This window comes from Harpegnathos saltator, unplaced genomic scaffold (genome assembly GCF_003227715.2).
Source record: "Harpegnathos saltator strain DR-91 unplaced genomic scaffold, Hsal_v8.6 scaffold38, whole genome shotgun sequence".
Taxonomy (NCBI): domain Eukaryota; kingdom Metazoa; phylum Arthropoda; class Insecta; order Hymenoptera; family Formicidae; genus Harpegnathos; species Harpegnathos saltator.
In genome coordinates this window covers 230,856-258,349 of record NW_020230183.1, presented here as the reverse complement: position 1 = coordinate 258,349, position 27,494 = coordinate 230,856, and the positions used below count along the sequence as shown (strand labels likewise).

Genomic DNA, 27,494 nt, shown 5'->3' with positions numbered 1-27,494 from the left:
AATATGATACATGTATTTAAAAAAAGAAGCTTTGATCTTTCTATTTATCTTCTAATAACCGCAAAGTATAAAGTCTTCCACCTGTTGTATTCTTAACATCTTACGAAAGGATCTCTCCCACCTTTCCCCCACTCTTTCCTGCAACACTCTACCTCTCTTTCTTCTCTCTCTCTCTCTCTCTCTCTCTACTTTCTTCCTTTCTTTCTCTTCCTTTCTCATTCCATATGTCTCTTCACCGCTACAGTCGGCACTGTCGACAGCAGACCGTGGGTAAACAAAAGCAAGTCGGCCTCCGTAACGATCGCAACAGCCAGTTTTGTCAGTGACAGACGGTGTTACGCAGGTGACATATGTATGCACGTACTGATCCGCGCGCGCGCGCGACAGACCCCGTTTTTCGCGTGTGATGCTCCGGGAACCCGCGAATCCGTTGACCGATGCACCGATGCAGCGCGCGTAACTCGGCCGATGAGATGCGGCGTACGATGTGGAGGAGAGCGAGCATCGACGTCGAGACGACGACGTGAATAAGGACGAGGTTGCCGTGTTCTAGTCTTCTCGATTGTCGTCCTCCACCTCCTGCTCCTCGGGCGGACTCCTGCGAACACGAAGCGAATCGTTCGTTGTGCTGAACTCATTGGCGTCCAGAATCGCATCACCAGAAGGTAAGGCTACTCAGGCAGCTTGATCCTTCGCGTTCACGCTGCGATTTCGCCGCTCGGCGAAATTAGGTTATGTTTTTACATACATATATGCCGCAGACGTAAGCAGAATCGCACGCGAGTCGATAACCACAGCGTCTCGCGGCTGGAACGCATCGTAAACAGGAAATGGTGTTTTCACAACCGACGATCGCGACGTGATCGCGATGTAATCGCGATAGCGATCGCGCGCCCGCGGGACCTCACAGTCGCGATAATTAGTACGAGCTCGTTATCGCGGCGTCGCGGAGTGGATCCCCGCCAACAAATTAGGCAGCTTCTCGCGACGCTTGGCGCGTGAGGAGCACCTTCACTTGTAAACAAGATTCTCACGTACGCAACAATATATTACACGCTCTCGCGCGTATACGTGCGAACGATGTCTCCTCGGTGTGTCAGAAGACGCGTGGGGAAAACACCGAAGGAATTTGTGCGCTGACACTCCGAGAGGCTACTACGTCTTAACGAAAACCGGCTCTCCCAGAGCTGTCCTTTGTGCCTACAAAGATATATTATGAAAATTATTGTAATTTTTATTTTATTTTATTATAAAAATTAATATCACAATCATATCAGAAGGACATTTGCGGACCTCCACGCGATGTAATCGCCGTGACACACAAAGTAGCGTTTATTTTTCTCCTCGACTGCACTGCATATCGCCGTCGCCGGTCACGCTGCATCGTTCATCGCACGTGCGACCGTTTGTTACGCGTAATTCCTGGGTAAAAAATGGTCACGATTTCATCGGCGCGACGGTCCTGGCCGTCGGCGATCGCACGATATACGTGCGAAGTGGCCAATCGCCGAGAAATCGCCGCTCACCGGATAGCCAATCGTGGTACACAGACGGCGTCATATATCGTCGGTACGCCGACGACTATTATTAAGCTTGTCCTTAACGATCGCCAGGACTATCGTTCGCAGATCATTAGCTGTTGTCGCGCGACTAGCATCGTAGAGCTATTCGCGAAATCGTCGATCTCGCTCTCGCTCTCGCTGTCGCTCTCGCTCTCTCGGTATTGCGCCGCGTGTATCACCGCGAACGGCCGCGGCCTTTTAAATCGAATGTGCTTCGCGCGTTTCTTCGTTCCATCCCGTCTCGTCTTGTCTCTCCTCGTCTCTCCACGCGAACTCGCGCAGTGAAAGTCCACTGAGAACAGCAGCGCACGACTTTTAGGCCGCTGTCGCTGCTGTTGTTGCTGATTTTTGGATAAGCAGCGTGTGGGAGCGAGAAAGCGCACTTTCGGTGAGTGGCACTCTTTCTTGCCGAACACGCCGAGAGGATAAACCTTATAATGTCACTTTCAGCGACGTCAACGCGACCGTTTGTAATACGCGCGCGATTTTTATATATACACCAACGAAACTTGGGATTATATATTTTACCACATGTCGCATTTTAGGATCCTGAGACTCTCTCAGGAAAAAAGAACGACGAGAGGAAGAAGCGGAAGGAATCGTGTTTGTTATCATTCGAAGACAAATAACTCGTTCGGAAATTGTTATCTGCAACAAAATAATTGACATTGCAAATCTCTCCGGAAGATTCGTCGCATTTCGCGACTTCGCACATGAGATGACGGTATTTTCGTGTGTCTCCATTTAGAGAAAGGTGTTTAATTTTTTTCTCTTTTGATAGATGGGGAGGGGGGAGAAGAAGGGGATCAAATTACATTGTGCATTGGATGTTTCACTCGCGCGTCTTTCGCACTTGCGAATTTCGTATTTGCACCAAAGCGTGCCGTCCGTGAGCGTGGAGCTAATACGCGGCTATTTACAATTTTATTAGTCACACAGCTGTTTACGCATAATAAACATTCGGGCCGAGCGTTATGCAACGCTAGTCCGTCGTAGTTATTGTATTTATTTTACCTTTTGGCGCTGTTACCTGTGTCGCTCGAGGGATCAGCTGAATCGATGGTAGACGCGCGTGTCGCGCACGCGGCGTGTATGTGCGTGCGTGCGTGCGTGCGTGTGTACGCGTTGAACCTCTTTCACGTGTAAACAACTCCGGATGAGTTATAAACAGCCGAAGTAGGCGAACAATAAAAATAAACCGTCAGTTCCCATTGTTTATCCGCCGGGGCGAAATGTTACTTTATACATTCTGCACGTGCAACTCGCGCTCCGCGCGTCGCATTAACACGCGCATCGCGTATTCTTTAAATCTCTCGGCCGGTGCACACTGGCGTTTCAAACGCGCGCGATTTTCCCCGAAACGTCGCTGCATCGAGCGCATTCCAAATTACACGTTCCCCCCACGGACGACGAGAACGACCGTGATAAAAGAGGAAAAAGAACATCGCGCAATACGACGCTGGGTGTTATGTAAGCGCGGTAAAAGAGAAAAGAAAAAAAAAGTAGTAATGAGAAGGTTAATCGATCGCGCAAGCGATTGTGTTGCAAGCGGGCGAACGCGCGTTCACGCTACTTTCGGCGGAGAAGGAAAAGCGGGGATGTGGGGGGATTAGTCTTATCCGATATCTCCAGACGCGATTTGCGGGAGCGTGTGCGCGAGCGTGCGTTAATCAGCAAGATATTTCACACATATGTTTCGCACAATAGTCGCTCGCGATCGAATTCATCGAAACGCCTCCGGCCGTCTATCGCGCAGTGAGTCAGTGTCTATGCGATAGCGCGAGCGCGTATCGCGATATAATAAGCATGTGTTGTATAGCGTGTCTCTTCTCGCACGTACTGTAAAATTAGATCTGCTACGTCAACGCGGAAATAAATACGTGCCCGGCTTAGCGGCGATTGACTGCTTTTGCATTCTTCCGCGTGATGTTTCTGCGCAAGATGTTCAGTGTCGGAAAGTATCCACAGCGGCCAGCTGGTCCTCGCCGCGTAACGCAATTTGCCCGCGAAACGCTATTGATCGTCGCACGCGCGGTTTTCGCGTCTCCGATCGTCTCCGATCGTCCTAATCACGTTGTTTCGACTGGCGATCTTATCGATTGAAGCTTCGTCGGTCGAAGCACAATTCTCGCGAGGTAACAGCAACCTTTTCCTGGAAACTGATAAATTTCACATTTCTGTTGTTTCAAAGGTTACGTATTTCATGGCGAGGCCATCGAGTTCGCACGTAAAACTTTTCGTTCTTCACGTTTTTCACTCGTAAACGAAGGTTACATGATCCTTACCGTCACGGAGACCGTGACTTTGATTTCGCCTTCATCGAGGAGACAACTCTTGACGTGAAGACAATGAGCTCGCGTCAGAGTACACAATGTCATTGTTGTATCCGCTCTTTTTGTATTATCCGCGTTTGATATTAATCGATATCTGATACATATATCGATTATGTGTCGTAGGCGTAGCTTATTGGCTGTTACCGGTGACATTTGTCCCGCTCCGGTTTTTACGGACATCGCGCATGACCAAACAGAACTCCACACCCCTCTTGGAATTTTCCTCTTGGAACGTCGTTATTTTTTTTTTATTTGCTTTTTTACTAAACTATTAATGTTAATTCCTCCGGCGATTTTGCACTCTTTCGCCTGGTCACGTTATATAATATATCGTGTACTACGCGGTAACTATCAAGAAGTAACTATCAAGAAGAACTTATCAAGAAGTATGTTATAAGAAATTATAAGATTCAGTTTCTTGTACCATTTTCATAAAAAAAAAAAAATTCGCCTCGGGATATATATATATATATGTTTTAACGAGCAAGAAATGAAGCGATAAAATACACCACAAAATTGCCTCCACTCATTATCAGTGAGAAAATAAAAACGAAACTTATCCAAGAGATAATAATTTTATTGGTCCCATAAAAAAGGAGAAGAAAGCTAAACAATAGTGCAGAGAGAATATGTACCAAAAAAAAGTCAATAATCAAGGCGATAGTGTAAAAACTGTTGTTATAATCGGCCTGAAAAATTATGACGATCAATCATATGAAGCAGAAAGAGAGCAGTGAGTAATAAACGCTAGAAGATATTCGAATTTCGTTGAAAGATCGGTTAGACATTGAAGGTATTTGAGGCGAGAGCCTTGGAAGGGGCTTTTCTGAACTTTCCTCGTTAATACCGCGTAATAGGCTCTCTCGGAGTCATTCATCCGTTGCAGCGTTCATTAACATCGGCCGTATAAGCCACTAAAAATGACGCGCTGCGTGTCCTTCGCCGTCGGCGCGTAAGAGCAATAACAGCAATTATCGCGAGTGCGACTTACGCAATTACGCGAGAAAAAGACACGAAAGGACCTTTCATGGTTCACTCACTGGCAGGCGTCGGTATTCTTATTTCGATCCGGACAGCCGCTCGATTCCCCGAGCTGTCCGGTCGTTCACGGCGGCCGGCGCGGCGCGGCGCGGCGCGGCGCGGCGCACGTATGCATATCGATTATGTACAGCGTGCAACCTTACAACGAGTGCGAGAGCGCGCTATACGTCGCCTCGACGCCTCATCTCCGCTTACGAAAGAAATATCGCTGTGATAATAGCATATAAATCACACGGCGGATTGCCGCATAAGCGACAGGACGTACGATAACGCTCAGATCTCGCGCGCTTAGTTAGTTACGCTTACCTAGGGATCCGCGAAGTCACGGCAGAAAATGAAAACCGGTATCGACGAACAAACGAGTCTAATATTCTTTGGCATTTACGACGCTGTAAAATCTCGACCGGTCATTATCAGAAAAAATAACAAATTTTAGGAGGAGGAGGAGGTGGAGGAGCGGTTCCCTGACTGACGGTAAAATGGTAAAATCGCGCTGACACTTCTCTCATTAAAATACGCGTATCCGTTTTAGATCATAGAGTACATTCATGATTGTTCTCATAAAAATCTATCTCGAATTTTGTTCACTTTCCATTTCTCTCTTTCCCTCGTCGTTTATCTCAAAAATCTTATTTTCATGAGATGCAACACTTTTTCTTATTGAAATGAGGAGTCGTGCATTCCGCGATCTTTTATCCGAGACGGCAAGCATTCAAAAACCCCGAGCTTACGAGTCCTTTTGAATCTCGGCTCCTTTTTATGGAAACTATCGTCTTCCTCATCCCTTGATTACCTGAGTATCTTTTGCACCAGGACAGTCATAATGATCCGAGAGAGTAACCACACACACACATGTGGTGCTCCACAATCTTTTTAAGTGCTTGAAAGGACCACGGGGATTTAAATACATCGAAAACACGAATCTTCGGCGTAGAATGCGCAGAACAATCGCCAGGTTTACTCTCCGTCGACACTTCGTCAGTCGTCGAAGACCGATGATGATCGGTTAAAGTGAGGTGCAGTTTTCTTCGTCGCGTCAAGTTTCGTCGTTCGCGGATGTCTCGAGTCACATTCATTAGTCGTCTCTGCTGTTCGAACACACCAGGATCCACCTTGGAGCTAATCATCTCCTCTTCCCGTTCAAGTTCAAGGAATCTGGCCTGAAATCTGGCCGTGGTGCTCAAGCTGGGGTATTCCCCGAGCTCTCGCTCGGGACCGGTGGCTACGCCACTGAATCCACGTACATGAAAACGTTTGGGGAATATTGGGCATGCTAAGCAGGGGCCGCGCGTACCTGACAGCACACACACAGCACACACCAAGCACACAATCGAGAGGTTCATTCGTCTCGTGGCGTTGCCGCGCTCCAACACGTCAGTCTATGTTTGCCCGGCCGTCAGCGAAGGCGACGTCCGACGTAACGCGGTCTAACGCGAACGGCGAAAACAACGTCTCGCAGTGCCGCGGGGAAGAAGAAGAAGAAGCGTGTTAGATCGCGAGTAAGCGCACCTAGGCTTTTTATCGTCGCGAACGCGTCGGCCCCGTGTGAGACGCTGCCAGAAAGCGCCAGAAAGCGCAGTGATGAAAAGCAAATTTTACGACGGGCGTAATCCCGACTTCGGAGTCGCTCATCGCTTCGATCTCTGGCGTTATTACTTTCTGGTTTCTGGCTGAATACTCCGACGTTATCGGCCACTCGTCGTCGTCGTCGTCGTCGTCGTCGTCGTCGTCGTCGTCGATAAACCAGAGCGATCGAGCAGCGAAACGAGTTGCGTTCAGGCCGCGTTTGAGTGAAATCTCGTTTCTTTCATCGGCATTCGGTTTTCACCCAATTGCGCGTCCTCATGCAGTTGGTTTGCAGGTTCGAGGTCTCGAGAGTGCTTCGACGTTGATATTCGACGTGCTCCGTAATCGTCAGAGGACTCGCAGCTATATATCAGTAGCAGTCGTCGTCGAAGGCACTCAACGGGAAGTGATCGAAGCGACGGAGGAAAGTCACTTCGGCGGAAGGATACGACGCGAATGTCACGCTCGACAATCCCGAACTCTCGCCGGAGAAAACCGCGTTCGGCATCGAAAAACGTCCCGTCCGCGTAGGGTCGACGACACCTGGACACCCGGCTGACTTGAAATTATGTTATCCACTTGTTGAACAAACACACGCAGCAAACCGGCCGACCGAGGAACTCTGAGTGCGTCAGAGTGTGCAAATTAAATCCATATGAAGTCGAGCAAATAAAGCTTTGAAGGCTTATCGCAACGGAGAGAATTCGGAAGGAGTCAAGATGATAACCGTGCCGATCTCGAGCTCCAGTCCTTACGTGAAAGCCACGTCCTACAGCGACGCCAGTGCGATCGCTAAAACGTCCTTGGTGAGTCCCCAGAGAGTCCTTGGAGGCTGCAAAATTTTGAAAAATCGCTCGCTTGCACGCGCCGCGTGTCGTTCGCTTTTTGGCACCCGAACGAAGTCACAAGCACAGCCGTCTTGTCATTCTCCTCTTCTTCTTCTTCTTTTTCTTCTTCTTCTTCTTCTTCTTCTTCTTCTTCATCTTCTTCATCATCTTCGTAGTTGCGCTCGCCATTGATGTCATATGTCACCGGTATTTTGAATTACGTAAATTTTCTAATTACGTAAGCGCGTCTGGTAGATAACAACATACTGCGCACTCGTCTCATTGATAGTTTCAGTGAAACTATATAACTACATGCTTCGGCGAGACGTTCGTTCGTTCGTTCGTTCGTTCGTTCGTTCGGCCGTGGACAAGCCGTGCTCAAGTCGTTTACGTAATTTCGTTTTCTATCGTTACCGCGATGCGGAGGAGACGTGGAAAGTCGCGGATTGTCGCTCGTCGTTGTCGTGGCGTGAAGATACAGTCAGGAGGAATCATCCGGGGAAAAGTCAAGCGAGAACCCCGAGACGTTTACCTATGCATCCCGACCACGACGTCGAGAAATTTCGCTGTAATTGCTGACGACACGCGCCACAAAGGGTTAATTAAAGCTAACTCGGTGCAACCGTGCGGAACTCGTCGTCGGCCCGATACGTCACGGCGTACGACGGCGTTATTAATTTTCCCCGATGTATATTCGCCACCTTCGCTTCTTATCGACAAATCTGCCCGAGGTCATTATCGCTCGTCTGGCCGCTTTGTCGTCGCCAGGGATCGACAATCACGCGTGCTCGAGTGGCGTGTTCTGAAAAGCCACGGGGAAATTGCGAAAATGCGCGTTCGCAAGCGAATTACGCTTCGGCGTTTACGCTTTTTGCGTGCTCACGAGCGCACAGTGGTTGAAAAACCCGAGGGAGAATCGCGATCGAGGAAACAACATTCTTATCGATTGTGACTCATTTCGACTTTGCTTCATTTTGACTTGCGTCCTTTTTCACGTGGTTGCGGGTCACGCGAAATTAATTTTTAACGCGAAAATTCATTTCCACTTATCAGACCAGAGCACGATGAAAAGTTTCGAATTTCCCTCCACCGGGGGGGGGGAAGGGAATTTCGAGGATTCATGTTCTGTTGGTTTGCCGATGGAATTATGTCGTCTCTTCCTTCCGCCCTTCTTACCTTCCTTCCTTCCTTCCTTCCTTCCTTCCTTCCTTCCCTCCCTCCTTCCTTCCTTCCTTCCTTCCTTCCTTCCTTCCTTCCTTCCTTCCTTCCTCTCGTCGGCGGAAAGGCGTATTTTCGCGAAACCGGGCATACAGCGATCTAAATTTACATCGGCGGACAAACGACACGAAATCCCCGACAGCCTGCCAGCAACCGTTGACTGACCGTGTTCCGATTCCTTCGCGACAGAAGGCCCGAAGGCTTCTTTACCGAGTCACTCATTCTTCCACGCGCTTGCATATTCAACTCGCCGCACGTTTAACGCCGCGCATTAGCGCGGCCAAGTGCCGCTTTCAGGTTTTCTTTTTATCGCCTTTATTCGCTGGGGAAATTCCGGACGGCCGAAGCTTGACCAGCCTCGGCAAAACGCAGAGGTCCGTCGACGATTCTGAGAAGGAAATAATTTCACGTGGATATTTTTCACGTGACACGCTCGTACGCGCGGAAGCTCCTTGAAGATTCTTCTTCTCTGCAACCGCGATGGATCATCCTATTTTCCTTCCATCGACTATTTAACGTTGCAGTTGCTCGCAATTGTTCGTACGATTCGACGGGGCAGCGCGAAAAAATAAAGAACGCCAAATAGAAAGCAATCAGGAAATCGGAAATAAATAATGGAGAGACGAAACAGAGAAAGGGGCAACTTTCCAGACGTAATTTACGTGCGGGCTTGATTAAATTATAAAGACGTTTACATGACGGTTCCACCACGTCGTACGTGTAACGAGCGGACACGTGCGACAGTGACAGCGATCGTAAAAAAGAAACAAATAAAACGGAAAAGAGAGTCGCTCGTATCCGTCTGCGTTTCCGAAGTCGTCCCAGGCGAAATTTGCGAGTCCGGCGTTATCGTCGCGTTGACTTGGTGCGCATCAATTATTGCGAGCAACTGAGGCTGCACCGGCTGCATATCTGATTGCGCTCGTGACGAGAATTCAAGCGATCCTCGTGTGCCGAGGGACAGGAAAACACGGTAATAACGCGAACAGCGACCTTACGACGAAATGATCGAATAATTGAACGATCAGAGTATTAATTTACCGTCATGCCGCGGCAACGCGGTTATCAACATGCGAGCCATATGGCCTCTTCTCGCAACCGACCGGAGGCGGCCGTACTTTCACGGGGTCACGTGTAAAAAAAAAAAAGAAAAAAATAAAAGAAGAAAATGCGCAGAGCGACAAATGGAACACAATGGAATGAATTTCCGAGTGACTTGGCCGAGCGATTGTCTCGCTTCGCTCTCGACATCGATCGAGCGGATGCGATGCGGGTGGCGAACTGGGGTGACGCCGCGAAGGCAAAAGTGGAAAGCAACCGAGGACCAGGAACAAAACCGGACCAGGGGGCTCGTGAGCGCAAAGAATATTGAGAGATACTGCGCCACAGGCGAGGTGTCATCTTTTTTCTCTTTTTCTTTCTTTCGTTTCGTTAACTTCGTGTTTACCGTGTATGCAAATGACGACAAGCCGGTGGCGAGCAGGTTTTTTTTCCACGAGCTCGCTCGTATTATCCGCCGCCGCGACGGATCTCCGTCGTTCACGTACGCGACACATTACGTCGTCGCCGAGAGATCCTCCAGAGAGCTTCGCCACATCTAATTCTAATTCCGACTTTAATTTATTCGCGAGAATCACGCGCGAGATCCCCACGGATCTCGCATGAAATATTTAGTATCGTCTGTCTGTATATTTCTCGTTTCTGCTTCTCCGGGATATATTCCAATCTTGTATACTGTCTGCATAACGAGAGGCGTGTAAACACACGGTTACTCGTTAGACACGTTCCTCTTCGACGTGTATTTGCATTTCACATTGTTTTATATCTCGGTAACGGTAATCGTCGCGAAATCGAGGCGCGACAGGCGAGTCCGCTTATTCATCACTTCGCTGCTCACGACTGGAATAAGCTTTGCGTAATATTAATATCCGTGTCACTTTGTGTGTATATCTCTTCTAGGAAGCTTTCTAGGAAGCCGAGTTGACACGCTTATTTGTGATAATTATATGAATTGTGCCGCTACAATGAGCGTATTTATAATACGTGATGACTTGTAAACAAAGTCATTACTGTTTTCTGAACTTGATGCTCCGTGACACGTTCCAAAGAGATTTTATGCGGCGTTTAACTTGATGTATTCGTGAGAGTCTTTATCGCGTGAAATTGCGCGCTGTATATCGTCGCAAATCGAATGGAATCCTCAAGCTGAGCGTCCAACTTGCGAGTGAAAGTTCGTCTCCACCCGCGAAAGGATTGAAACAAGCTGTCCGTGTGCAATTAATCGTGTGAATAATCGACCTAAGTTTACTCTAAGACCAGATGTTCCATCTGCGCCTTTCGCTTCTAATTAATTTTAATTATTCTCACCACGACACAGATATTTCCGCATAGTCGTAAAAGAAATCGGCCGTAAAAGAAAGATAGCCTCGACGTAAACAGGAAATTATTGAAAAAAAAAATGAAAGAATCTCGCGATTGTTTAACGCGATTGGTCACGTAAGTCTTTGCTCGAGATCGACACGGTTTCTTAAACGATACTTACCGATATTTTTCATGATATGAAATTCTATATTCGTACATTTTCTACATAAGAAAAAGGAGAAAGAAACCGGGAATTCCGCTTTAATGGACACGCGCACCGGGTGTCGGTTGAAAGTGACACACATTTCCTATTACCGCTCGTCATTAATAATTGATATGTTGTTATTCTCGTGTGTGTGTGTGTGTACATTTACATAATCATCGTGCTTTCAGCGCGATTGCTAATGAGGCGTTATAAAGCCGGAGGTCGTTCGTGGGAGAGAGAAAAATAATGATTCTTCCCCACACGCAGCGGAGGAAGATTTGCACCAGGAGTATTTTGAGTTCCCGCGTTTTCGGCCCCCGTCCCCCTTCTTTTGTGTGCAATACGATATTGTCAACGGACTTTTAGTGTTACGAGCCTTCATCAGCTGCAGAATGTCGCTCGCGATATATAATGGTACAATCATTCGCGAGAATAAAATACCGATCGCGTAACACACTGTTCAAGGCGCACGGTATAATTACAACCGCGCAAAAAGCCGCTTCCTACGCCGCCACGTGGAATGCAACTTTGTAACTCTGTGGTCGTAACGTACGCTCGTGTTACACGCAGAATTAATCGTGATAAATCGCAGTTGCGAGTCTGCGGGAAAGATTCGATCTTAACTGTTCTAATTCCCTTGTTTACCACCGCATTTATGCATAATAATCGTGCACAATCGAAACGCGAAAGCCAAATCCACGCCGTTCTAAATTACTCCCTCCACATTACCGCCTCGAAATGTCGTTCGATATATCAGCGTTTAACGCAGCTTTTTGTCGCTTGTTGTGACCCTGAGACACACCTCGCTGATCCCTCGTGCACGTTTGTTTGAGACTAATGGAGGTGACTAAAATTAAGCTCCCTGACGACTACGAGTGCTCGCGAAGCACTATGTTAATCTGAAAAAAAAAAATTTCTGGCTTAGTACACACGACGAAAGAGGAAGACCAACATTAACGTGTTCAACGAGCCGTGTCAGCGGTTATTAAGAGGGTCACCTTGCTTATCGCGCAAATTTCTTCAGGATCGGGCTCACAGTAGCGACAATTCAACCGTGTAATTATTGTGAGATATGATCGAGAAGATACTCCCGAGAAGATGCGTTCGTCTCTTTTTCCGACAGCGACTCGCTCGACGTCTGATCGCGAATCGCACTTAATGTTGATAAAGATAAGAAATTTCCGAAGGCGCACAATTTGCGCCGCGCACGTCCTTGAGCAGAAATACGTCCGTAAATGAGCGACCGTGTATCTTCAGCAATCGTCTCAATTGAAACGAAACTCGGCTTCACGCACGCATTAAGTTTGCCCTACCGCACGTGAATCCAATCGCCGCGCGCACGACATCGATTCGTGCATCCTCGCTGGTGACGTATACCACGAATTTAATTCGATCAATTGGGATCAGAGACAAAGTCGAGCGTATGGGCTTCTACGCACGCAAAGTGCCAAGTGCCTAGAAGAAAATAGCACCGGCGCATGCAGAGCCGAACGCGCTATTTTCAGCCGAGGGCGAAGAATCGGTGTCTTATCGAGAAAAAAAAATATAGCCGTGACTTTTGCGCGAAAGTGAAGTACCAACAGCGTATCCGCCCGAGTGGCCAACGCTGAGTTTTTCATGAAATTTAGGATTCATCATCGCGAGGCGTCGAAGCGTCAATTTCGATGCATCATACGCGATACAGCGTGGAAATGTTAATACTCGAGAAATCACGCATTATCGACTCGCCTGTAAATTATATCTGAAAATCACGCATTATTGATTCGCCTATAAATTATATCTCGAAATCGTAAGACGAATTATATTAAATAAATATGAGAAATATATACGAGTTTCATTTCTAATTGTATTATTAGAGAGATTCGAGATCAACCGCGACCGCGATCGCTTCTGCAACTTGATGCTCGAACTGATGATCGATATGTTTTCGATGTTGCATAACAAGACAATGAACGTAACAAGGTCTGGACGAGTGAGTGTGCGTGGCGTCTCTCTCTCCCTGTCGGGTGTCGATAATGGTGTACAAGTTTGCGGAAGCACAGGAGGGGACATAATAAAGTAAAGCACGTGCCTTAATTGGATACGAGAAGCCCCTCTATTAACGACGTTGCATACTGTGTCACTAAACTGGCGAGCTTTCCCAACGTATAGTCGAATATTCATGGCTGTCGCGGGATAACTCTCTCACAAATCGTTCCGCGACGTCACGGACACCCCCCCCTCCCCCGTGACCTCGCGATCGGAGGCTCTCCGATGAGATTTATGATTAGCATTGCAGACGAACCAGATGTTTTCATCATTGTCATGAGTATAATGCATGCCCATGCCATGCATTGTTTCCCGTCCGTCCTCCCTATAATTTTTTATTATTATGCGCTTATTGACTGCAAGAACTCATTAGGAAAATTATGTCGCGCTCGATCCCATGTTTGTCGCAACGATGAATGCAAAGCCTCACGCCAGCGACGTTGAATGCGAGAAAAAAAGTGATTTAGAACGAGCGACTCATCCAGCTTTTCCATCCTTGCACGGCTAATGAGGATGATTGACGAAATGTTATACAAGAGCGGAAAATCAATGGGACACGTGCGTGAAAATTATTGCACGAAGGGAAAATAAGGGATCTGGCTTTAGAACGCGCAAAAGTCGGGTCTCTGAGAAGTTCCTTAGTGTCTCCTCTTTATTTTCTTCTCTTCACGATTCTCTTCATATTGCTCGTTACTCGCGATTTAATTTTTCTCTGGAGATGTCCTTTCCTGGAGATGAATTTCAAGCTGTATCGCCCGTACTGCTCGCGTTAAATTTCTCAAACTCGGTTCTACCGTTATTCTCGATCTCTCTGCCCTAATTTCTTTTTTGACTTCGCTTCAATCATAAATTTCGCGATGCTTCGTTATTATTATGTATGCCAGAGAGGGAGAGGAGTAAAATTAAAATACCCTCCTTGCGAAGCGTGACAAACTCGCGGGCACGATGAGCAGCAGATGTGGGACGTGGGAAGAAACGAGGAAGAAGGAGAAGTAGAGATAGAAACAAAGACGGAGATTGAGAGCCAAGCAGTCCACGAGTGCTCCGCTCAAATGAGTTATTTCGGTCCACGGCCATCGGCCACGTTTCGTGCACGTTTCCTTGCGAAATCCGCTTGATATATCAATGGTCGAGCCGCGCGAAATGTTGCAGTTTGTATTATTTCTAGATTGGACTTTCTTCCCGCGGGAATACACTTCTTCCCACGTCGCGCGAAACTGCACCGAAGATCAACACAAACGCGAATTTGCACTTGCGTCGCAACTCGATGATAAAGTAATAACGACAGAAGTTCTCCGACAGTACTCGATGAACTTTTCCGCGTGAAGTTGTTCTTGATCGTGATCGAACTAATGGGCAAGAAACAGAACGACCGAAGGAAATAATTGTCTATAGTGTAACATTGAACGATAATCATAGTATGTTGATTCCTGCCGTCGTTTGTAGAAAATAATGTATACTGTCCTGCTAAAATTTTATGTCAAATTAGACAATATCTGGCTCGAGTTGAGCAAATCGCGAAGAAGTTACACCTATTTCTTTCTGCGAACCTTCTCTCTTTCTCTTTTCCTCCTAGCGGTTTTTACATACATAGTAGCAGGTACTGCTGACGGTTGCAATTTCTTCATGACGACTATGTTACAGTTCTCTAGAAACATGAGGGAACATTCGGCAGCCCAACGGATGGAGAGAGATAAGGACTTGCCGCAACGATCACAAAGCAGTGCGGCTAGCTTAACGACGTCTATACATGCCGATTTGTCTCCCAGTTCTTCTCAATTCTTCGAGGTAATTGTTTATTTCTATCTTCATGTTTCTTTCTCTTTGCGACATTATAGTCACGTACGGCGAAAAATCAAATTTCATAGTTCTTATTATCTTATATTTTAATTATGAAACATTTTGGTACTCTTCAAGTGAAATTAGTAAAACAAATGTATATCCGTTTTCTTTTTCAGCGGTTCCAACTTAAAAAATCTTGAGATTTTTGCTATGTTTGTATTTTAGGTACTTTACGTTGGCAAAATAAAATTATCGCTCCCGAAAGTAGCGGAATCGTTCATTGACGATACCTTGATAAGACTTCGCATTCACGAACTCGAGAAATCGAGATCATCGACGGGTAATCTCCTGTCAGATTGTCAACGGTTAAAACGTCAAGCTTTGACATCTTCCATTAATAGGAGGAATAGCACGGTGAGAATATTTCCCAATCAATAATCAATCTTGTCTTAAAAATGCAACAGGTCAGAATACGTTTGATATAAGAAACATAAGAAAATTGAAAATTTACAAAAATTTTAATTCTTTAATGAGAGATAGTTTAGCGCAAAAAAAGTATCTATTTTTATACGTATCGATTAATTACGTAACTAGTACAAACAAATGAGTGCTTGGCTTTTTGCCAAGCAAATTGCGCTAAACTGCGAAGTTTACCATTACGTTTTTAGGAATCTACCGCCAGTGAATCAGGGAGTGTCGAAAATGTATCGGGGAATAATACAATTCCATGCGTGAATCCCCTTGGAGTTGCGCCAGTTTTAAGTGGCTCCGCGGAAACTTTTCCAAGAACAAACGCCAACCCTGTGGAAAACGATGATCGCAACGATAATCGGACTTCCGAGTCTTCCTCTAATTCTAACGTGACCGTACCTGAAATTATGCGAAATCGCGCGGCGTCTACCGGCAGTGTTTTAACTGGCAGAAGGGATTCTGCCTTTAAGACCAACGATAACAATCGCGCTATGCTCTTTCAGGTTGAATATAATAAGCCATTGTTTTACAGTTTAGAAAGGATGAAAATACATATTTGCAGCTTCTCAGATTTATCTTCTAAAATCTAATTTCATATTTTAGATAGGGCGATGCGATCTAATATTGATTAGCCTGAATACAAAACAGCCAGTTTTGAAGAAGCAATTAAAAGATGTGGTCAACTGTGTGCAAGGTATAAAAAATCGTGATCACTTTGGATTTATTTGCAAAGAATCGGACTACTTCATCGGACATATCTTCAAATGCGAATCCATATCAGTTGCGGATGATATTGTGGCAGGTAAGATATTTGAATCTGTAGCATAAAATAAAATATGAGCGATTATTTTTCACCGATAAAGCTTCGATTTAATGATGTTAATAATAATTTTTCTAATTTTCTTTACAGCGATTACACAAACCCCCGCTGCGATCTGCGATATCACGAGGAAAGGAAGGTATCCTGTCATTTCTTGCGAGCATTGTCCTATGTACTGGTACAACAAGTTAAATCAAGAAATCAAAGGTAAAGTGATTGTTGTTAATCGCATTTCGGAGATAGTCGGTAATCTCGTAGTTTTGACACGATATTAATATTCTTAGGACAAAGCGATAGAAAAGTACAAAATATCATATTTTCGCGTATGGAATTATTACCGGAGGATGAGCAGGAAGTTGTTGTGAACAAGTTTAAAGGTGCCGAGGCTGCGGGTAACGTCGGTGCGAGCTCCTTGAATCTCCAAGAACAAAATCAATTCTTAATGCGACTGTTGCGTGCTCATTGCGAGGCAAAACAAGCGAGACACGTACACGATACGGCTGAGAATAGGTAACGTGCGCCAAAGTGAATATATACACATAAATACAGATTCTCTATTGACGCTACGCTCTTAAATCAAAACGTAATCTGCGAATATGACGTTTCTATATAATGCTTCATATTTCACATTGCAGAAGTGAATTTCTTAATCAGTACCTAAGCGTCGGTGTGGGCAGCACGATGTTCAAGAAGGCGCGTTCTCTAGCGAATAGCTTCGACAATTTTATGAAAAGGAAAGGTTCCCGTGACGATTTTGGTTTGGGTACTCATTTGAGGGATGCAAGTCATCTTGGCACGGGAATACAAAAAAATGACAGTCAGAGCCCAGACAACTCGCGACAGTCACCTGTATTGGGCACTTCGCCGGAAATGAGTAGACGAAAATCATTGCGCATTTCTCCCGAACAAACATTTCTGAAGAATGGTTCGAAGAATTCTATGATGGATATGTTAGTACTTAGTAATTCTATTCTAGCGTATTTCAGCTTTCGAGCAACTTCTTTTTAATATCGTTCTATCCATCGTCTTTGTACAATTGTGGGCTTATTCCTTGTAGCTTTTTCAAAGTCGGTAATTCACCTAAAACATCACCCACGGAGACTGACGGGAACACGATTCCAGCTAATAGCTCATGGCGACAAACGATACTAAACAAAGTTGTAACGCCGAATAAAGCTTGCAACATCAAGGAAATTGTAGACGTTGGTACTATTGGAAGTTCAGAGATGCCCGTTAAACGCAGAACGAAACAGGAATTGCGAGACTTATGGAAGAAAGCAATTAATCAACAACTGATGCTTATCAGAATGGAGAAAGAGAATGCAAAACTCAACGGTAAAGAAATGTTTCCATTTGTAGAAAGTAAATCGTACTGTAGATGCGCGATACGATTTTAAATTTTAAATTTTCTTATAAAATTTTAGAACGTCAAGAGGAGGCAACGGTAAAAAGAAATAAATTGGAATATGACGAGCTCAGCAGCTGCATCTATCCAGTAGAAATATGGGACCTCTGCGTTAATAAAGAGTCGCGTATATCTACAAAATGTGATAATCAAATGCTTTTACACGCTGTCAAGCAAGGTAATTAGAAGAAAAAAGAAATATCTGATCGAAACATGATATTCTTAAGATTTAAAAATTATTCCGTCAAAATTTTCTAATTACAATCAATACATTTCTTTAATAACAGGTGTACCAAAAGGAAAGAGAGGTGAGGTTTGGCATTTTCTAGCCGAACAATTCTGCTTGAAGCAACCGCCTATAGACACGCAAGACTTCCCATATTATAACACACCCTATAAGTTACTCGTAAAACAACTAACACCTTATGATCATGCAATTTCGATTGATCTGGAAAGAACATTCCCAGGCCATCCGTATTTCAGTTCACCCATGGAGGACACTCGTCCTCCGGGACAGTTAGAGCTGTTCAACTTGTTGAAAGCCTACTCGTTGTTAGATTGCGAAGTTGGTTATTGCCAAGGTTTAAACTTCGTCGCTGGAGTGCTTCTTTTGCATGTAAGTACAACAAGTAAACATATATATTATAATTTTCAACGTAATAATTAAGCTTCAGTTAGAACGAAGTATTGTTTTTCTTCATCAGATGCCAGAAGATCAAGCCTTCTTCTTGTTGCGGCATCTAATGTTTCGCCGAGGACTCAGAAAACTATATTTGCCAGACATGTCAGCGTTGCAATTGCACTTGTATCAACTTTCTAGACTGCTACACGACCGGTTACCAACTATCTATAATTATTTTGAGAAACACGATGTTTCGCCCACTTTATATGCCACTCCATGGTTTTTAACTCTGTTCGCCAGCCAGTTTCCTCTGGGTTTTGTAACTAGAGTTTTCGGTAAGACTTACATAGTCAGGTGTGTCTAACAATAAGTTGTAATTTAATATTTTCTGTAATCTCCCTTTTTACCTTTTGCAGACTTACTTTTTCTGGAAAGCTCTGAAGTTCTCTTTCGTGTGTCGGTTGCATTATTAGAAGAACATCAAGATCAATTGTTAACTCGCAATAGCTTTGAAGGGATTATGGAGTATTTCAAGGTAAAATTATGTCCTAGTTGTTATTATTGATTAAAGTATCAAGAATAAGAGATATTTATATGGATATCATTACTATATATGGTCCTATTTCTGATCTCAGACAAATATACCAGCGGTAGACAAGCAAATCTTAGATCGCGTGATGAAACGCGTATTTTATCCCGATTCGGAAATCACAAAACAATTGAACGAGTACAAAGTGGAGTACCGAGTACTTCAAGAAGAAGTGTTCTGGATGAAACCGAAAATGGAAAAATTAGAAAAGTTCACATTAATGAACCAGCAACTCACGCAAGAAGTTGCACAACTAAGAGAACAACTCGAGGTACAAAGTAGTAGAAAAATTTGTAGCAGTGTAGGAAGATTTAATATAGAAATAAAATAAATTCATAATTTATTTAAAACGTACTTGAAATATGATCTCATCTTTTATAAAAATTTCAGACGTTTTTAATTCGTCTCATTTTGTGCTTGATTATTTTAATGTTTAAAATTGTATTACAGATCACCCTGAGTAATTTGCAAGTAATGGAAACGACACGTACAATGCAGCAATCAATAGCCCATAAACTCGAGTCTCAAAATCGCAGTTTCGAAGTAACGATAACAACATTAGGCGCATTCATTCAACAATTAATAGATACGCGTTCCGACATCGACGTACCGGGCGATGTCCGTAGGATAATTACACAATTGAGCATGGTTGAGAAACGACGAAGTGCAGGAATCAAATCGCATCCTTTGAAACTCATCGAGGATAATAAATATAGAATGATAAAAAGTAATTCTACCGGAAGAGAATCTCAGAATCTTTTGAGGAGTAATAGCATAGCCGATCCACCGTATCCCTTGAAGTCGACTTTAAGCCAACCCAATTTGGCAACGAAATCTGAGAAAAGCTCCTCATTCTTTTCAAATTCGCACAACCATATACAGAAACAACGGGCGCAATTAGCGGCTCTCAGGAACGAATACTCCGAGCAAGCGATAAGAGGTAACAATGACGAGAACGATCCGAAGACAGTCAACATCGATATTCAAATTACAGACACTATGAATTTGGCCAATAATCCGGTTCCTCAGAATGAACATAACTTAAAGGTTCCAACAACCAATTTAGAGAAATCGATATCACTACCATTAAAAGCCAAGTTGAAAGTATCGAAATCAGCTTACGAATTAGGATCCGTGAAGAAGGTGCCCACCAGCAAATTGGAAGTCACAGGCAACGACTCGTTGACGAATTTGACAGGAACCGTACATCCGCTAGACACGTGCAGCGACGTGAATTTCCGGTACGGCGGAACCACTAAATTGAAGTCTATCAAACCCATCAGATTATCGTCTAGTCCGAGCACTCAGGAAGATGGCAGTAACAACCAGAAGGCCGAACAGCATTCTGATTCTTGGACTAGATAACAATTGCTTTTAAACACATCTTCGAGAAGCGTTCTCTCGAAGAAAGGAATCTTCATAAAAAATATACACTTGAAACGATATTGGTGATGAGTAGATTAAGATTTACGTACGCATATTTGATTACTTACATTTACACTTTCGAGCGGACAGGTTTTAAAGCGACTGCGTACTTCATTTTAGTCGTATGATTATGCAGAGAAATAATTCTTAATTTGTTGTGAAGTGTTTTATAACTGGTGATTACAACTTATAAAAGTAAGACGTACACACATACATATACATGCGCGCGTATATACAATAGCATTGGTATAGTAGTATGTACTAAAATTTAGAATCACTACGAATGAATGATTGGTAGAAAATCCACACTTTTTCAAATAACAACTTAAGTAAAGACATATAAAGATACACGAGGAACATATTTATATCCAGAAAATGAGACAGATATCAAAATAAGATGTTAGAAATGTATGCAAGCAGTTCAGATTGCCAAAGGAAGTGCCAAACTTTCTCTAAACGAGAATACACATTTTATAGTAGAATGAAAAGCGAGTTTAGTTACATAAAGATACGTAAGTGTGTGTATGTATATGTAGTATATATATATATATATACTGCGTATATGTATTTCGTATAGATGCGGTTATATCGTTTAAAGAAGATGCATATTTATAAAAGCCATTAATATATATATATATATATATATATATATAGGCTGCTATGCACTGTAAGATTCAAAGAATTAAGTATTACTATTTTTGCACAAAACGAGCCTTGTGATATCAGGGGTATACTTAACAGTACTCAGTGTACTTTATAGTATACAAGTTTTACCATCGTTGATACGCGAAAGTAGAATTAGCACATCTAACATCCATATCAAGCGTGTTGAAAAAAAAAAAACTAGCGAATAAATGAAATTATACAGTTCCCATAAACTTATTTAAAACTAATGATACCTTGACGGATACTTATTAAATAGAGATATAGTTTCATGAAGATAGTAAAATTATATATATTTTTTTTGTAGTATATATATATATAAAACTAGTGATTTTTTTTATATATATATGTATACTTATAATTGTAGCCAGGTATCATTTATAATAATGCAAATATAGTCGATTTCACGATAAAAATAAGGATTCTCTACGTCTCATTGTTTGTCGTTGTCACAGATATATTATTAGAACAAACTATATTTTATATTAGAGTACTAAGAGAAATATTTAATAGATTTTTATAATTTTTTTTGTTTATTTGTCGACCTCGTTGGTGATACATAGGGATGTAATGGATATATCCAATGAAAATAAGATTATTTTGTGAGGTATGTAAGTATATATTAATATTAAAAAAGTGACATACAGAGAGAAGGTAATCATTTCATTCCCATGATGTTTCAAGAAATATGTTTGTGAAATTTGCTTTATTGCATAAAGCAGTGATCTATAAAATTATTACTTTCACTTTTATGTCTTTGGATGCTGCATCACAAACCCAGGTAAGATGCGCAGATGCAAAACTAATTGAATCGGAACAATGAGTTATTTGAATATTTGCTTATTACCATATCCATAAATTCCCAACATTAAAAGAAAATTTCTGTTCTTTTAATCCTTTAGTTTGCAATTCTGTTTCACGAGGTTATGAATTTTATTATATTTTTAGATGCTACATTATACATATATAAGATTATATACAATTTCTATCCTTTATGTTTGCATTTCTTAATGTTTCGTCTTGGATATACTTGTCCTGCAAATAATATTATTATGTTAAAATATATATTAAAATTGTATCATGAATATTTTCATTTGTTAATTTGTTTCTAAATAAGTTTATTAGGTATACTTACGTTTGCATCTGTTTACTGCCACTGAGCACTATATATGGTGATTGGGTTTCCTTTTGTTTGGCTTGCAATAAATTCAACGTACCTAAAGGAGTATCCGTTGAAGACATTCTCTTCATAAGAACTTCTTGTTCAGCTTTTTTCATCCTCTTTTCCACCTAGATAGAAAGGCATAGCAGAATTATTACACTTTCTAAAAGTGATTACATTTTAAATGAAAAATATGAGTTTCCGCATGTAATACTCTGACCACTAGAATCTAATATATAGAATCTATATAATATAGAATCTAATAATCTAAGGAACCTTATTTTTTCCTGGTCCTTTCCCATGAAACTTATGCGATAGATATCGGAAAGCTTCCTTGGCGCTCAAAACGTGACCGTCATCGTCAATGTATTCAAGCTTAACGTTCGGCTTAAAACCATCCTTCTCTTTAAAATCGGACGTTGGTCCGTTGAAACGGTCTCTTCTGCCAAATTTGTCGTCATCTCTGGAACAAAAATGATGCATTAACCAGTAAATGCAAATGAACATGTCAAATTATCCTCTTTATCAATGAGGTTCAAGTTTGCGCAAGTTCGAGTTTGCGTAAAGATTACAGCTGAGGGTGTAATTGTATTTTATTATTTTAATTAGCTAGATTTGAATATTAAATAAATGGGATGAAAATTAAAGCCCTTGAAATACGGTGTTCTGAAACTTGTGTCCACTACCAATATTAACAAGTCTTAACGAGAGATTACACTCGCATGTCTTTGGGAGATATATTACATTATGCGATTGAATTAAAATAAATCTAAACAAGTCGATGAAAATAATCCTCGATAAAAATAGACTTTATTATTTGATCGCAATGTTAATAAATATATATTGATTCTCAAACGCGTTAAATTATTTAAGTTTTACGTTGACTTAATGTTGATCTTGAATCTAAATAACGTCATATCTCTCTTTCATACAGTATCCTAATATCATGAATATGAAAACAAATATTATTCATGCATATAAAGATATATACGTATTATTTCTTTCTCCTCTTCGTATCATTCATCTGAGATTCAAGTATTAATATCGCAACTTGTTGAACATTATATATATAGATATAGAATAGTCTATCGTAAATAATATTGATTTGTATCAAAGACGCATGCAAGTTTTATAATTATATAGAACACGAATATAATCGCGTTACACGGAAATATAGGTAAACGTCTCCTCTTGAATATTTATTTCGATGCTTGGCAAGCTCTGCCAAGATATAACCGTCATGATTTCTCCCATGTGCGAAGACTTTTCTAGAGTCTTAATACGATCCGCAGCAACGAAATCGCATAACATAAACATACCTTAACAAATCCTACTCTCTTCTCAGCCTTCTGTTCGCCTCCTCGAGTTTAAGCGTAAACTCTTGTAGCGGTAGCGGATCACCGGTTCCGAGCACCGTTTTCCGGGCTCTATTTAAAACTGTTAACTGACAGTTTGAAATTCACTAGAGACTTGTCTAACAGAGTGCTTGTGGAAGCGCATTCGACATGAGAACGCTTCTTACATGTTCTGACGCATATATATTCGAATCACGTAAGAAATTTTCTTATATCGAATCGCGATAATATATGATTTACTTACCCGTATGTTTTATCCTCTATCGAATAATTTTGAGCTTGCAAATGTGCAAATCGTGATGCCGATGGCCGATTGCTGTCTTCTTTTTGCAAGTATCCTTTACTCATTGCTAATTTTAAAGCTCCACCTACTCCATGCCCAAGTGAGGGCTCTGCATCCAAAATTGCAGCTTCCATCACAACTGGTTCCGAAGTGTTCTCATCTATTTCCATAGAATTAATATTTTTAAAAAGTAATAATACATATCATAATCATAAGAGAGTAATCGCAAAATACTGAAAAATATTAATTTTTTTTTAAGCGTATCAGTTTTGGCATGAAATTTATTTATTTCAACACACAAGATACCTAAATGCACTGTGTTCCAAGCACCACGGCCATCATCTTCGTCTTCGTTCACAGGTGGCTCATCTTTAATTCCATCCATTTCGAAATCCTGTAATATTCATATTATAAAAACATAATATAATCGATATAAATATTAAACAACATATTACGTTTTATATATCATCTAGCATACCATAAGTTCTTGTCCATTTTCTTCTCTGTTTCCAGCAAGTCCATATGTGGGTATGTCTCCTAAGGTTCTACAAAACTCTGCAGTTGCATTAAGAACAATATTGCCAGGTTGATTCTCCTCCGAATTCAGAATCTCTTGTTTTATTGTTTCAACAGTTTTTTGGATGCCACTGGGATGTCCTTCCTTCAAACGTTGAGCTTTCTTTAAAGCCAATTGTAGTTCCAGTTCCTTATCATCTTCTTCAAGTTTTATTCCGGTAAGATCCTCAGTAGGAGCTATCAAAAATAATTGTATAGATGTGAAGATTTTAATCAATCACATATTCTTTTAATGATATATAGAAAAATTATGAGCATAAATTTTATGCACATAACTTGATAATATTTACAAATGGCTAATGTCAAACAGATGGACATATCTCATATAATCTCATGTAAAATTGTATAAATATATTTAACTATATAAAATACCTTCTAAATCATCACTATCTAAAGCATCATTATCCTTAGAGTCTTCTGGTTTTTTCCTTCTCCTACTTCCAAGGTCTCGAAGATAGTCATTGTCAATAGGAACTAAATCATCAGCCCTCAACTTCTTCTTTGTTCTAATTTTGCGAATCTAAAATTATATATTTCATATTATAATATATATGCCGCAAAAATATTATTTCTTAAGAATGTTATAAATATTTAATACATATAATATAGAGCAATATATCTCTCATATGCAACTATATTATTTCAAGAACATTAATTTTTTATACATACATATATATTGAATATATACAACATGCATATATTAAAAAGAAACTCTTTACCTTCTTTTTTGGTTTCTTAAACTTTGCCAGCTCTTCTTCATTGTAATATTCACTCGCTAATTTCGGTTCGGCCATTTGCAAGGTTTCTAGCTTTTTATTTGCTAAACGTTGCTTCACAGTTTCTATTTGACGTCGTTTCAATTCTACCGTGTTATTAGTACCCAGTACAAAATTATCCTTTTTCTCGCCATCGATTTCTTCATCGTATTTTTCTAGAATCTTACTTTTAGGAAATCCATATTCATCGAAATTCTCATCATCGTACGGATCATACGTAGATTTCTTAGTTTTATTCAAAATACTACGTTTGTAGCGTTCGTTATCAATCATATTCACGTTTACTAGTAGATCATCATTTTCATCCAATACTTCTTGATCTTTCAATGTTAGAATCACAGTTTTGCCTTCCTCAAATGTGCTCTACAAAATATGAATACTCTTCACTCAAACTTTATTGTAAATCAATTTAACAAGTGTCACCGGTGGCACATGTTAAACACAGCACAGAACTTTCTATTCAGGCCGTGTGTACCACCTGTGATATACAATATGATAATTATTCTACATAAGCTAGTTATTTAGCAATCAATGAATCAATGAATATAATGAAATATTTTGTTATAGTATATCTGCCTTTACCCAAAATATCAAATAGCCTGAATGGAAAGTCACACAACTCAGCATGAAACATGTTAAATGAGGAAGTAAACTTTAATCTACATGGTTTGTGAAAGTTGTTAATGTTGTAAATAATATACTTACAATATTGTGTTCAACTTTAAGACCCTTCAGATTTTTCTCTGTATATGCTGTGTTACGAGCAGTATGTATTTCTTCCTTGACTAAGTTACCAATGCCAAATTCCTCATCCAATTGATCTAACATTTTTGCCTAAAATATAAGTTATAAGTATTTATAGTAGATTATCAGAAATAATTTTAATCAAAATATTGTATACAATCTATAAATTAGATATTATAGCTATAAAATTATATTCTTATAATTGCTTGAATTATAACTATAATTTAGAAAATAACACTTATATATATGTTAAAATACAAATATTGACATATATATGTTATATAGTCGCATATAATACATAATATTTATATTTTAACTTATATATAAGTTAAAATACAAATATTAAGACATACTCTCTCCTCTGCTTTCTTCTTCTCTTCTTCCAGTTGCCTGGACTTAGTAATCCATGTATGAGTATCATCGTCAGAATCACATTCACCCAAGGATTTCATTTTTGACAAATTTGCTTCAATTTGTCGTTTTTGCTTTTGAGTACCTAATTTTTCTCTCAGTTTCTCTGCTCTTATTTTTTCATTATTATTTGGCGCAGGCTTGTGATAAAACTCTCCTAAATCATCCTTGATTTTATTAGGATCATCTTTAGATGTATTATCGACTTCCAATGGTTTCAAGCCTAATTTTGCACGAAGTTTATTGGTCTCCTCGATAGATAAAGAGGTTTGTGCTGCACCACCTTTAATGGGAGAAGGACTACGCTGTTTGGAAATTTCAGGTGGTGGAGGCGTCGATGGGTGCGATGATTTTGATATTTTTGGTGGTGGTGGAGCATTAACAATTTCAACTAGAAATAGAACAAAATAAGATCTTACTTTCCTATAATATAAATGATTATTGTATAAATATCGTTATATTACATACCATCGCTGTCATAATCCTTGCGCTCTTTCCTCCTGTGTTTTTTGTGGTGCCTGTGCTTTTCCGATTTCTCACGATCGGGTGTGTAGCTTCTAGAGCGACTGCGGTGACGCTTCTTCTTAGCATCACGAGATTTCTCGGTTTTATGACGTTTATTAGATCCCATATTAGCGTTTTGGATTCAACGTAATTATGAAAGTGAAATAGGATAAATATGTATCACTATTAAACAATTATCAATAATTCAAAAAATCACAATGCGAGAAAACACGATCTAAAACCTGCTAACGTACTCTTTCCGCCATATTGAATCGTGGCTAGGGATGGGCAACCTCACCTCGATTATTTCAGGCTTGTTCCGAAATCGGTTTCAGATATTTTGATTATAGTTATAAAGCCAGCGGCACACGGTGCTTGTTTTCGTGCTGGATGGCTTGCTGGATGAAAATACTGCGTTGTGATTGGTATATTTTCGAAAATGGATGAAAATGCACCAATCAGAACGCAGTATTTTCATCCAGCAAGCAATCCAGCACGAAAACAAGCATCGTGTGCCGCTGGCTTAATGCCCTCTTCTACCAATCGTAGTTAATTTATAACCAACTGGTTATTTTTTTGAAATTGGCTGCATTCAGCAGACTCAACAGTTGGACAACATTACTAGATTTTCCACTGAATCTCGCTCCTAATTGGTAAATACTTCTGGGTCTATGAAGAATCTAAAAGAATGCTCCAATCACAGACAATAATCACTAAGCGCTTCTGATCATTTTGTTCTACTGAACGCGGCCATTGACCAATCGC

The 27,494-nt window shown here is 41.3% G+C and overlaps 2 protein-coding genes across 9 annotated transcripts; one reads left to right on the top strand and one right to left on the bottom strand.

Annotated features, from left to right (window-relative positions):
* Positions 1-486: 486 nt before the first annotated feature.
* Positions 487-21,098, top strand: plx (PTB_TBC1D1_like and TBC domain-containing protein plx). Of its 7 annotated transcripts, none has more exons than XM_025300604.1 (16): positions 487-665; positions 6,798-7,308; positions 14,786-14,929; positions 15,149-15,337; positions 15,592-15,897; positions 15,998-16,196; positions 16,305-16,421; positions 16,499-16,724; positions 16,850-17,164; positions 17,272-17,549; positions 17,639-17,797; positions 17,907-18,235; positions 18,324-18,576; positions 18,658-18,776; positions 18,877-19,101; positions 19,281-21,098. In XM_025300604.1, the coding sequence occupies exons 2-16, from the start codon at positions 7,222-7,224 to the stop codon at positions 20,193-20,195; spliced, it is 3,861 nt and encodes a 1,286-aa protein (XP_025156389.1). In that variant the 5' UTR covers positions 487-665; positions 6,798-7,221; the 3' UTR covers positions 20,196-21,098. The 7 variants fall into 7 exon arrangements, with proteins under 7 accessions (XP_025156389.1, XP_011140255.1, XP_011140254.1 ...); XM_011141952.3 differs by lacking the exon at positions 487-665 and adding an exon at positions 1,294-1,950; XM_011141951.3 differs by lacking the exon at positions 487-665 and adding an exon at positions 6,282-6,435.
* Positions 21,099-21,279: 181 nt separating this feature from the next.
* On the bottom strand, positions 21,280-27,000 carry LOC105183666 (U4/U6.U5 tri-snRNP-associated protein 1). Of its 2 annotated transcripts, XM_011141949.3 has the most exons (11): positions 26,694-26,998; positions 26,168-26,616; positions 25,776-25,904; positions 25,014-25,433; positions 24,667-24,814; positions 24,197-24,471; positions 24,025-24,112; positions 23,680-23,878; positions 22,357-22,543; positions 22,054-22,208; positions 21,280-21,953 (listed from the first exon to the last, which is right to left on the bottom strand). In XM_011141949.3, exons 1-11 carry the CDS (start codon positions 26,854-26,856, stop codon positions 21,926-21,928), a joined length of 2,241 nt encoding a protein of 746 aa, XP_011140251.1. In that variant the 5' UTR covers positions 26,857-26,998; the 3' UTR covers positions 21,280-21,925. The 2 variants fall into 2 exon arrangements, 1 of the variants encoding a protein (XP_011140251.1); XR_849794.3 differs by lacking the exons at positions 21,280-21,953; positions 22,054-22,208 and adding an exon at positions 23,400-23,524 and having other exon boundaries at positions 22,371-22,543; positions 26,694-27,000.
* Positions 27,001-27,494: the final 494 nt, after the last annotated feature.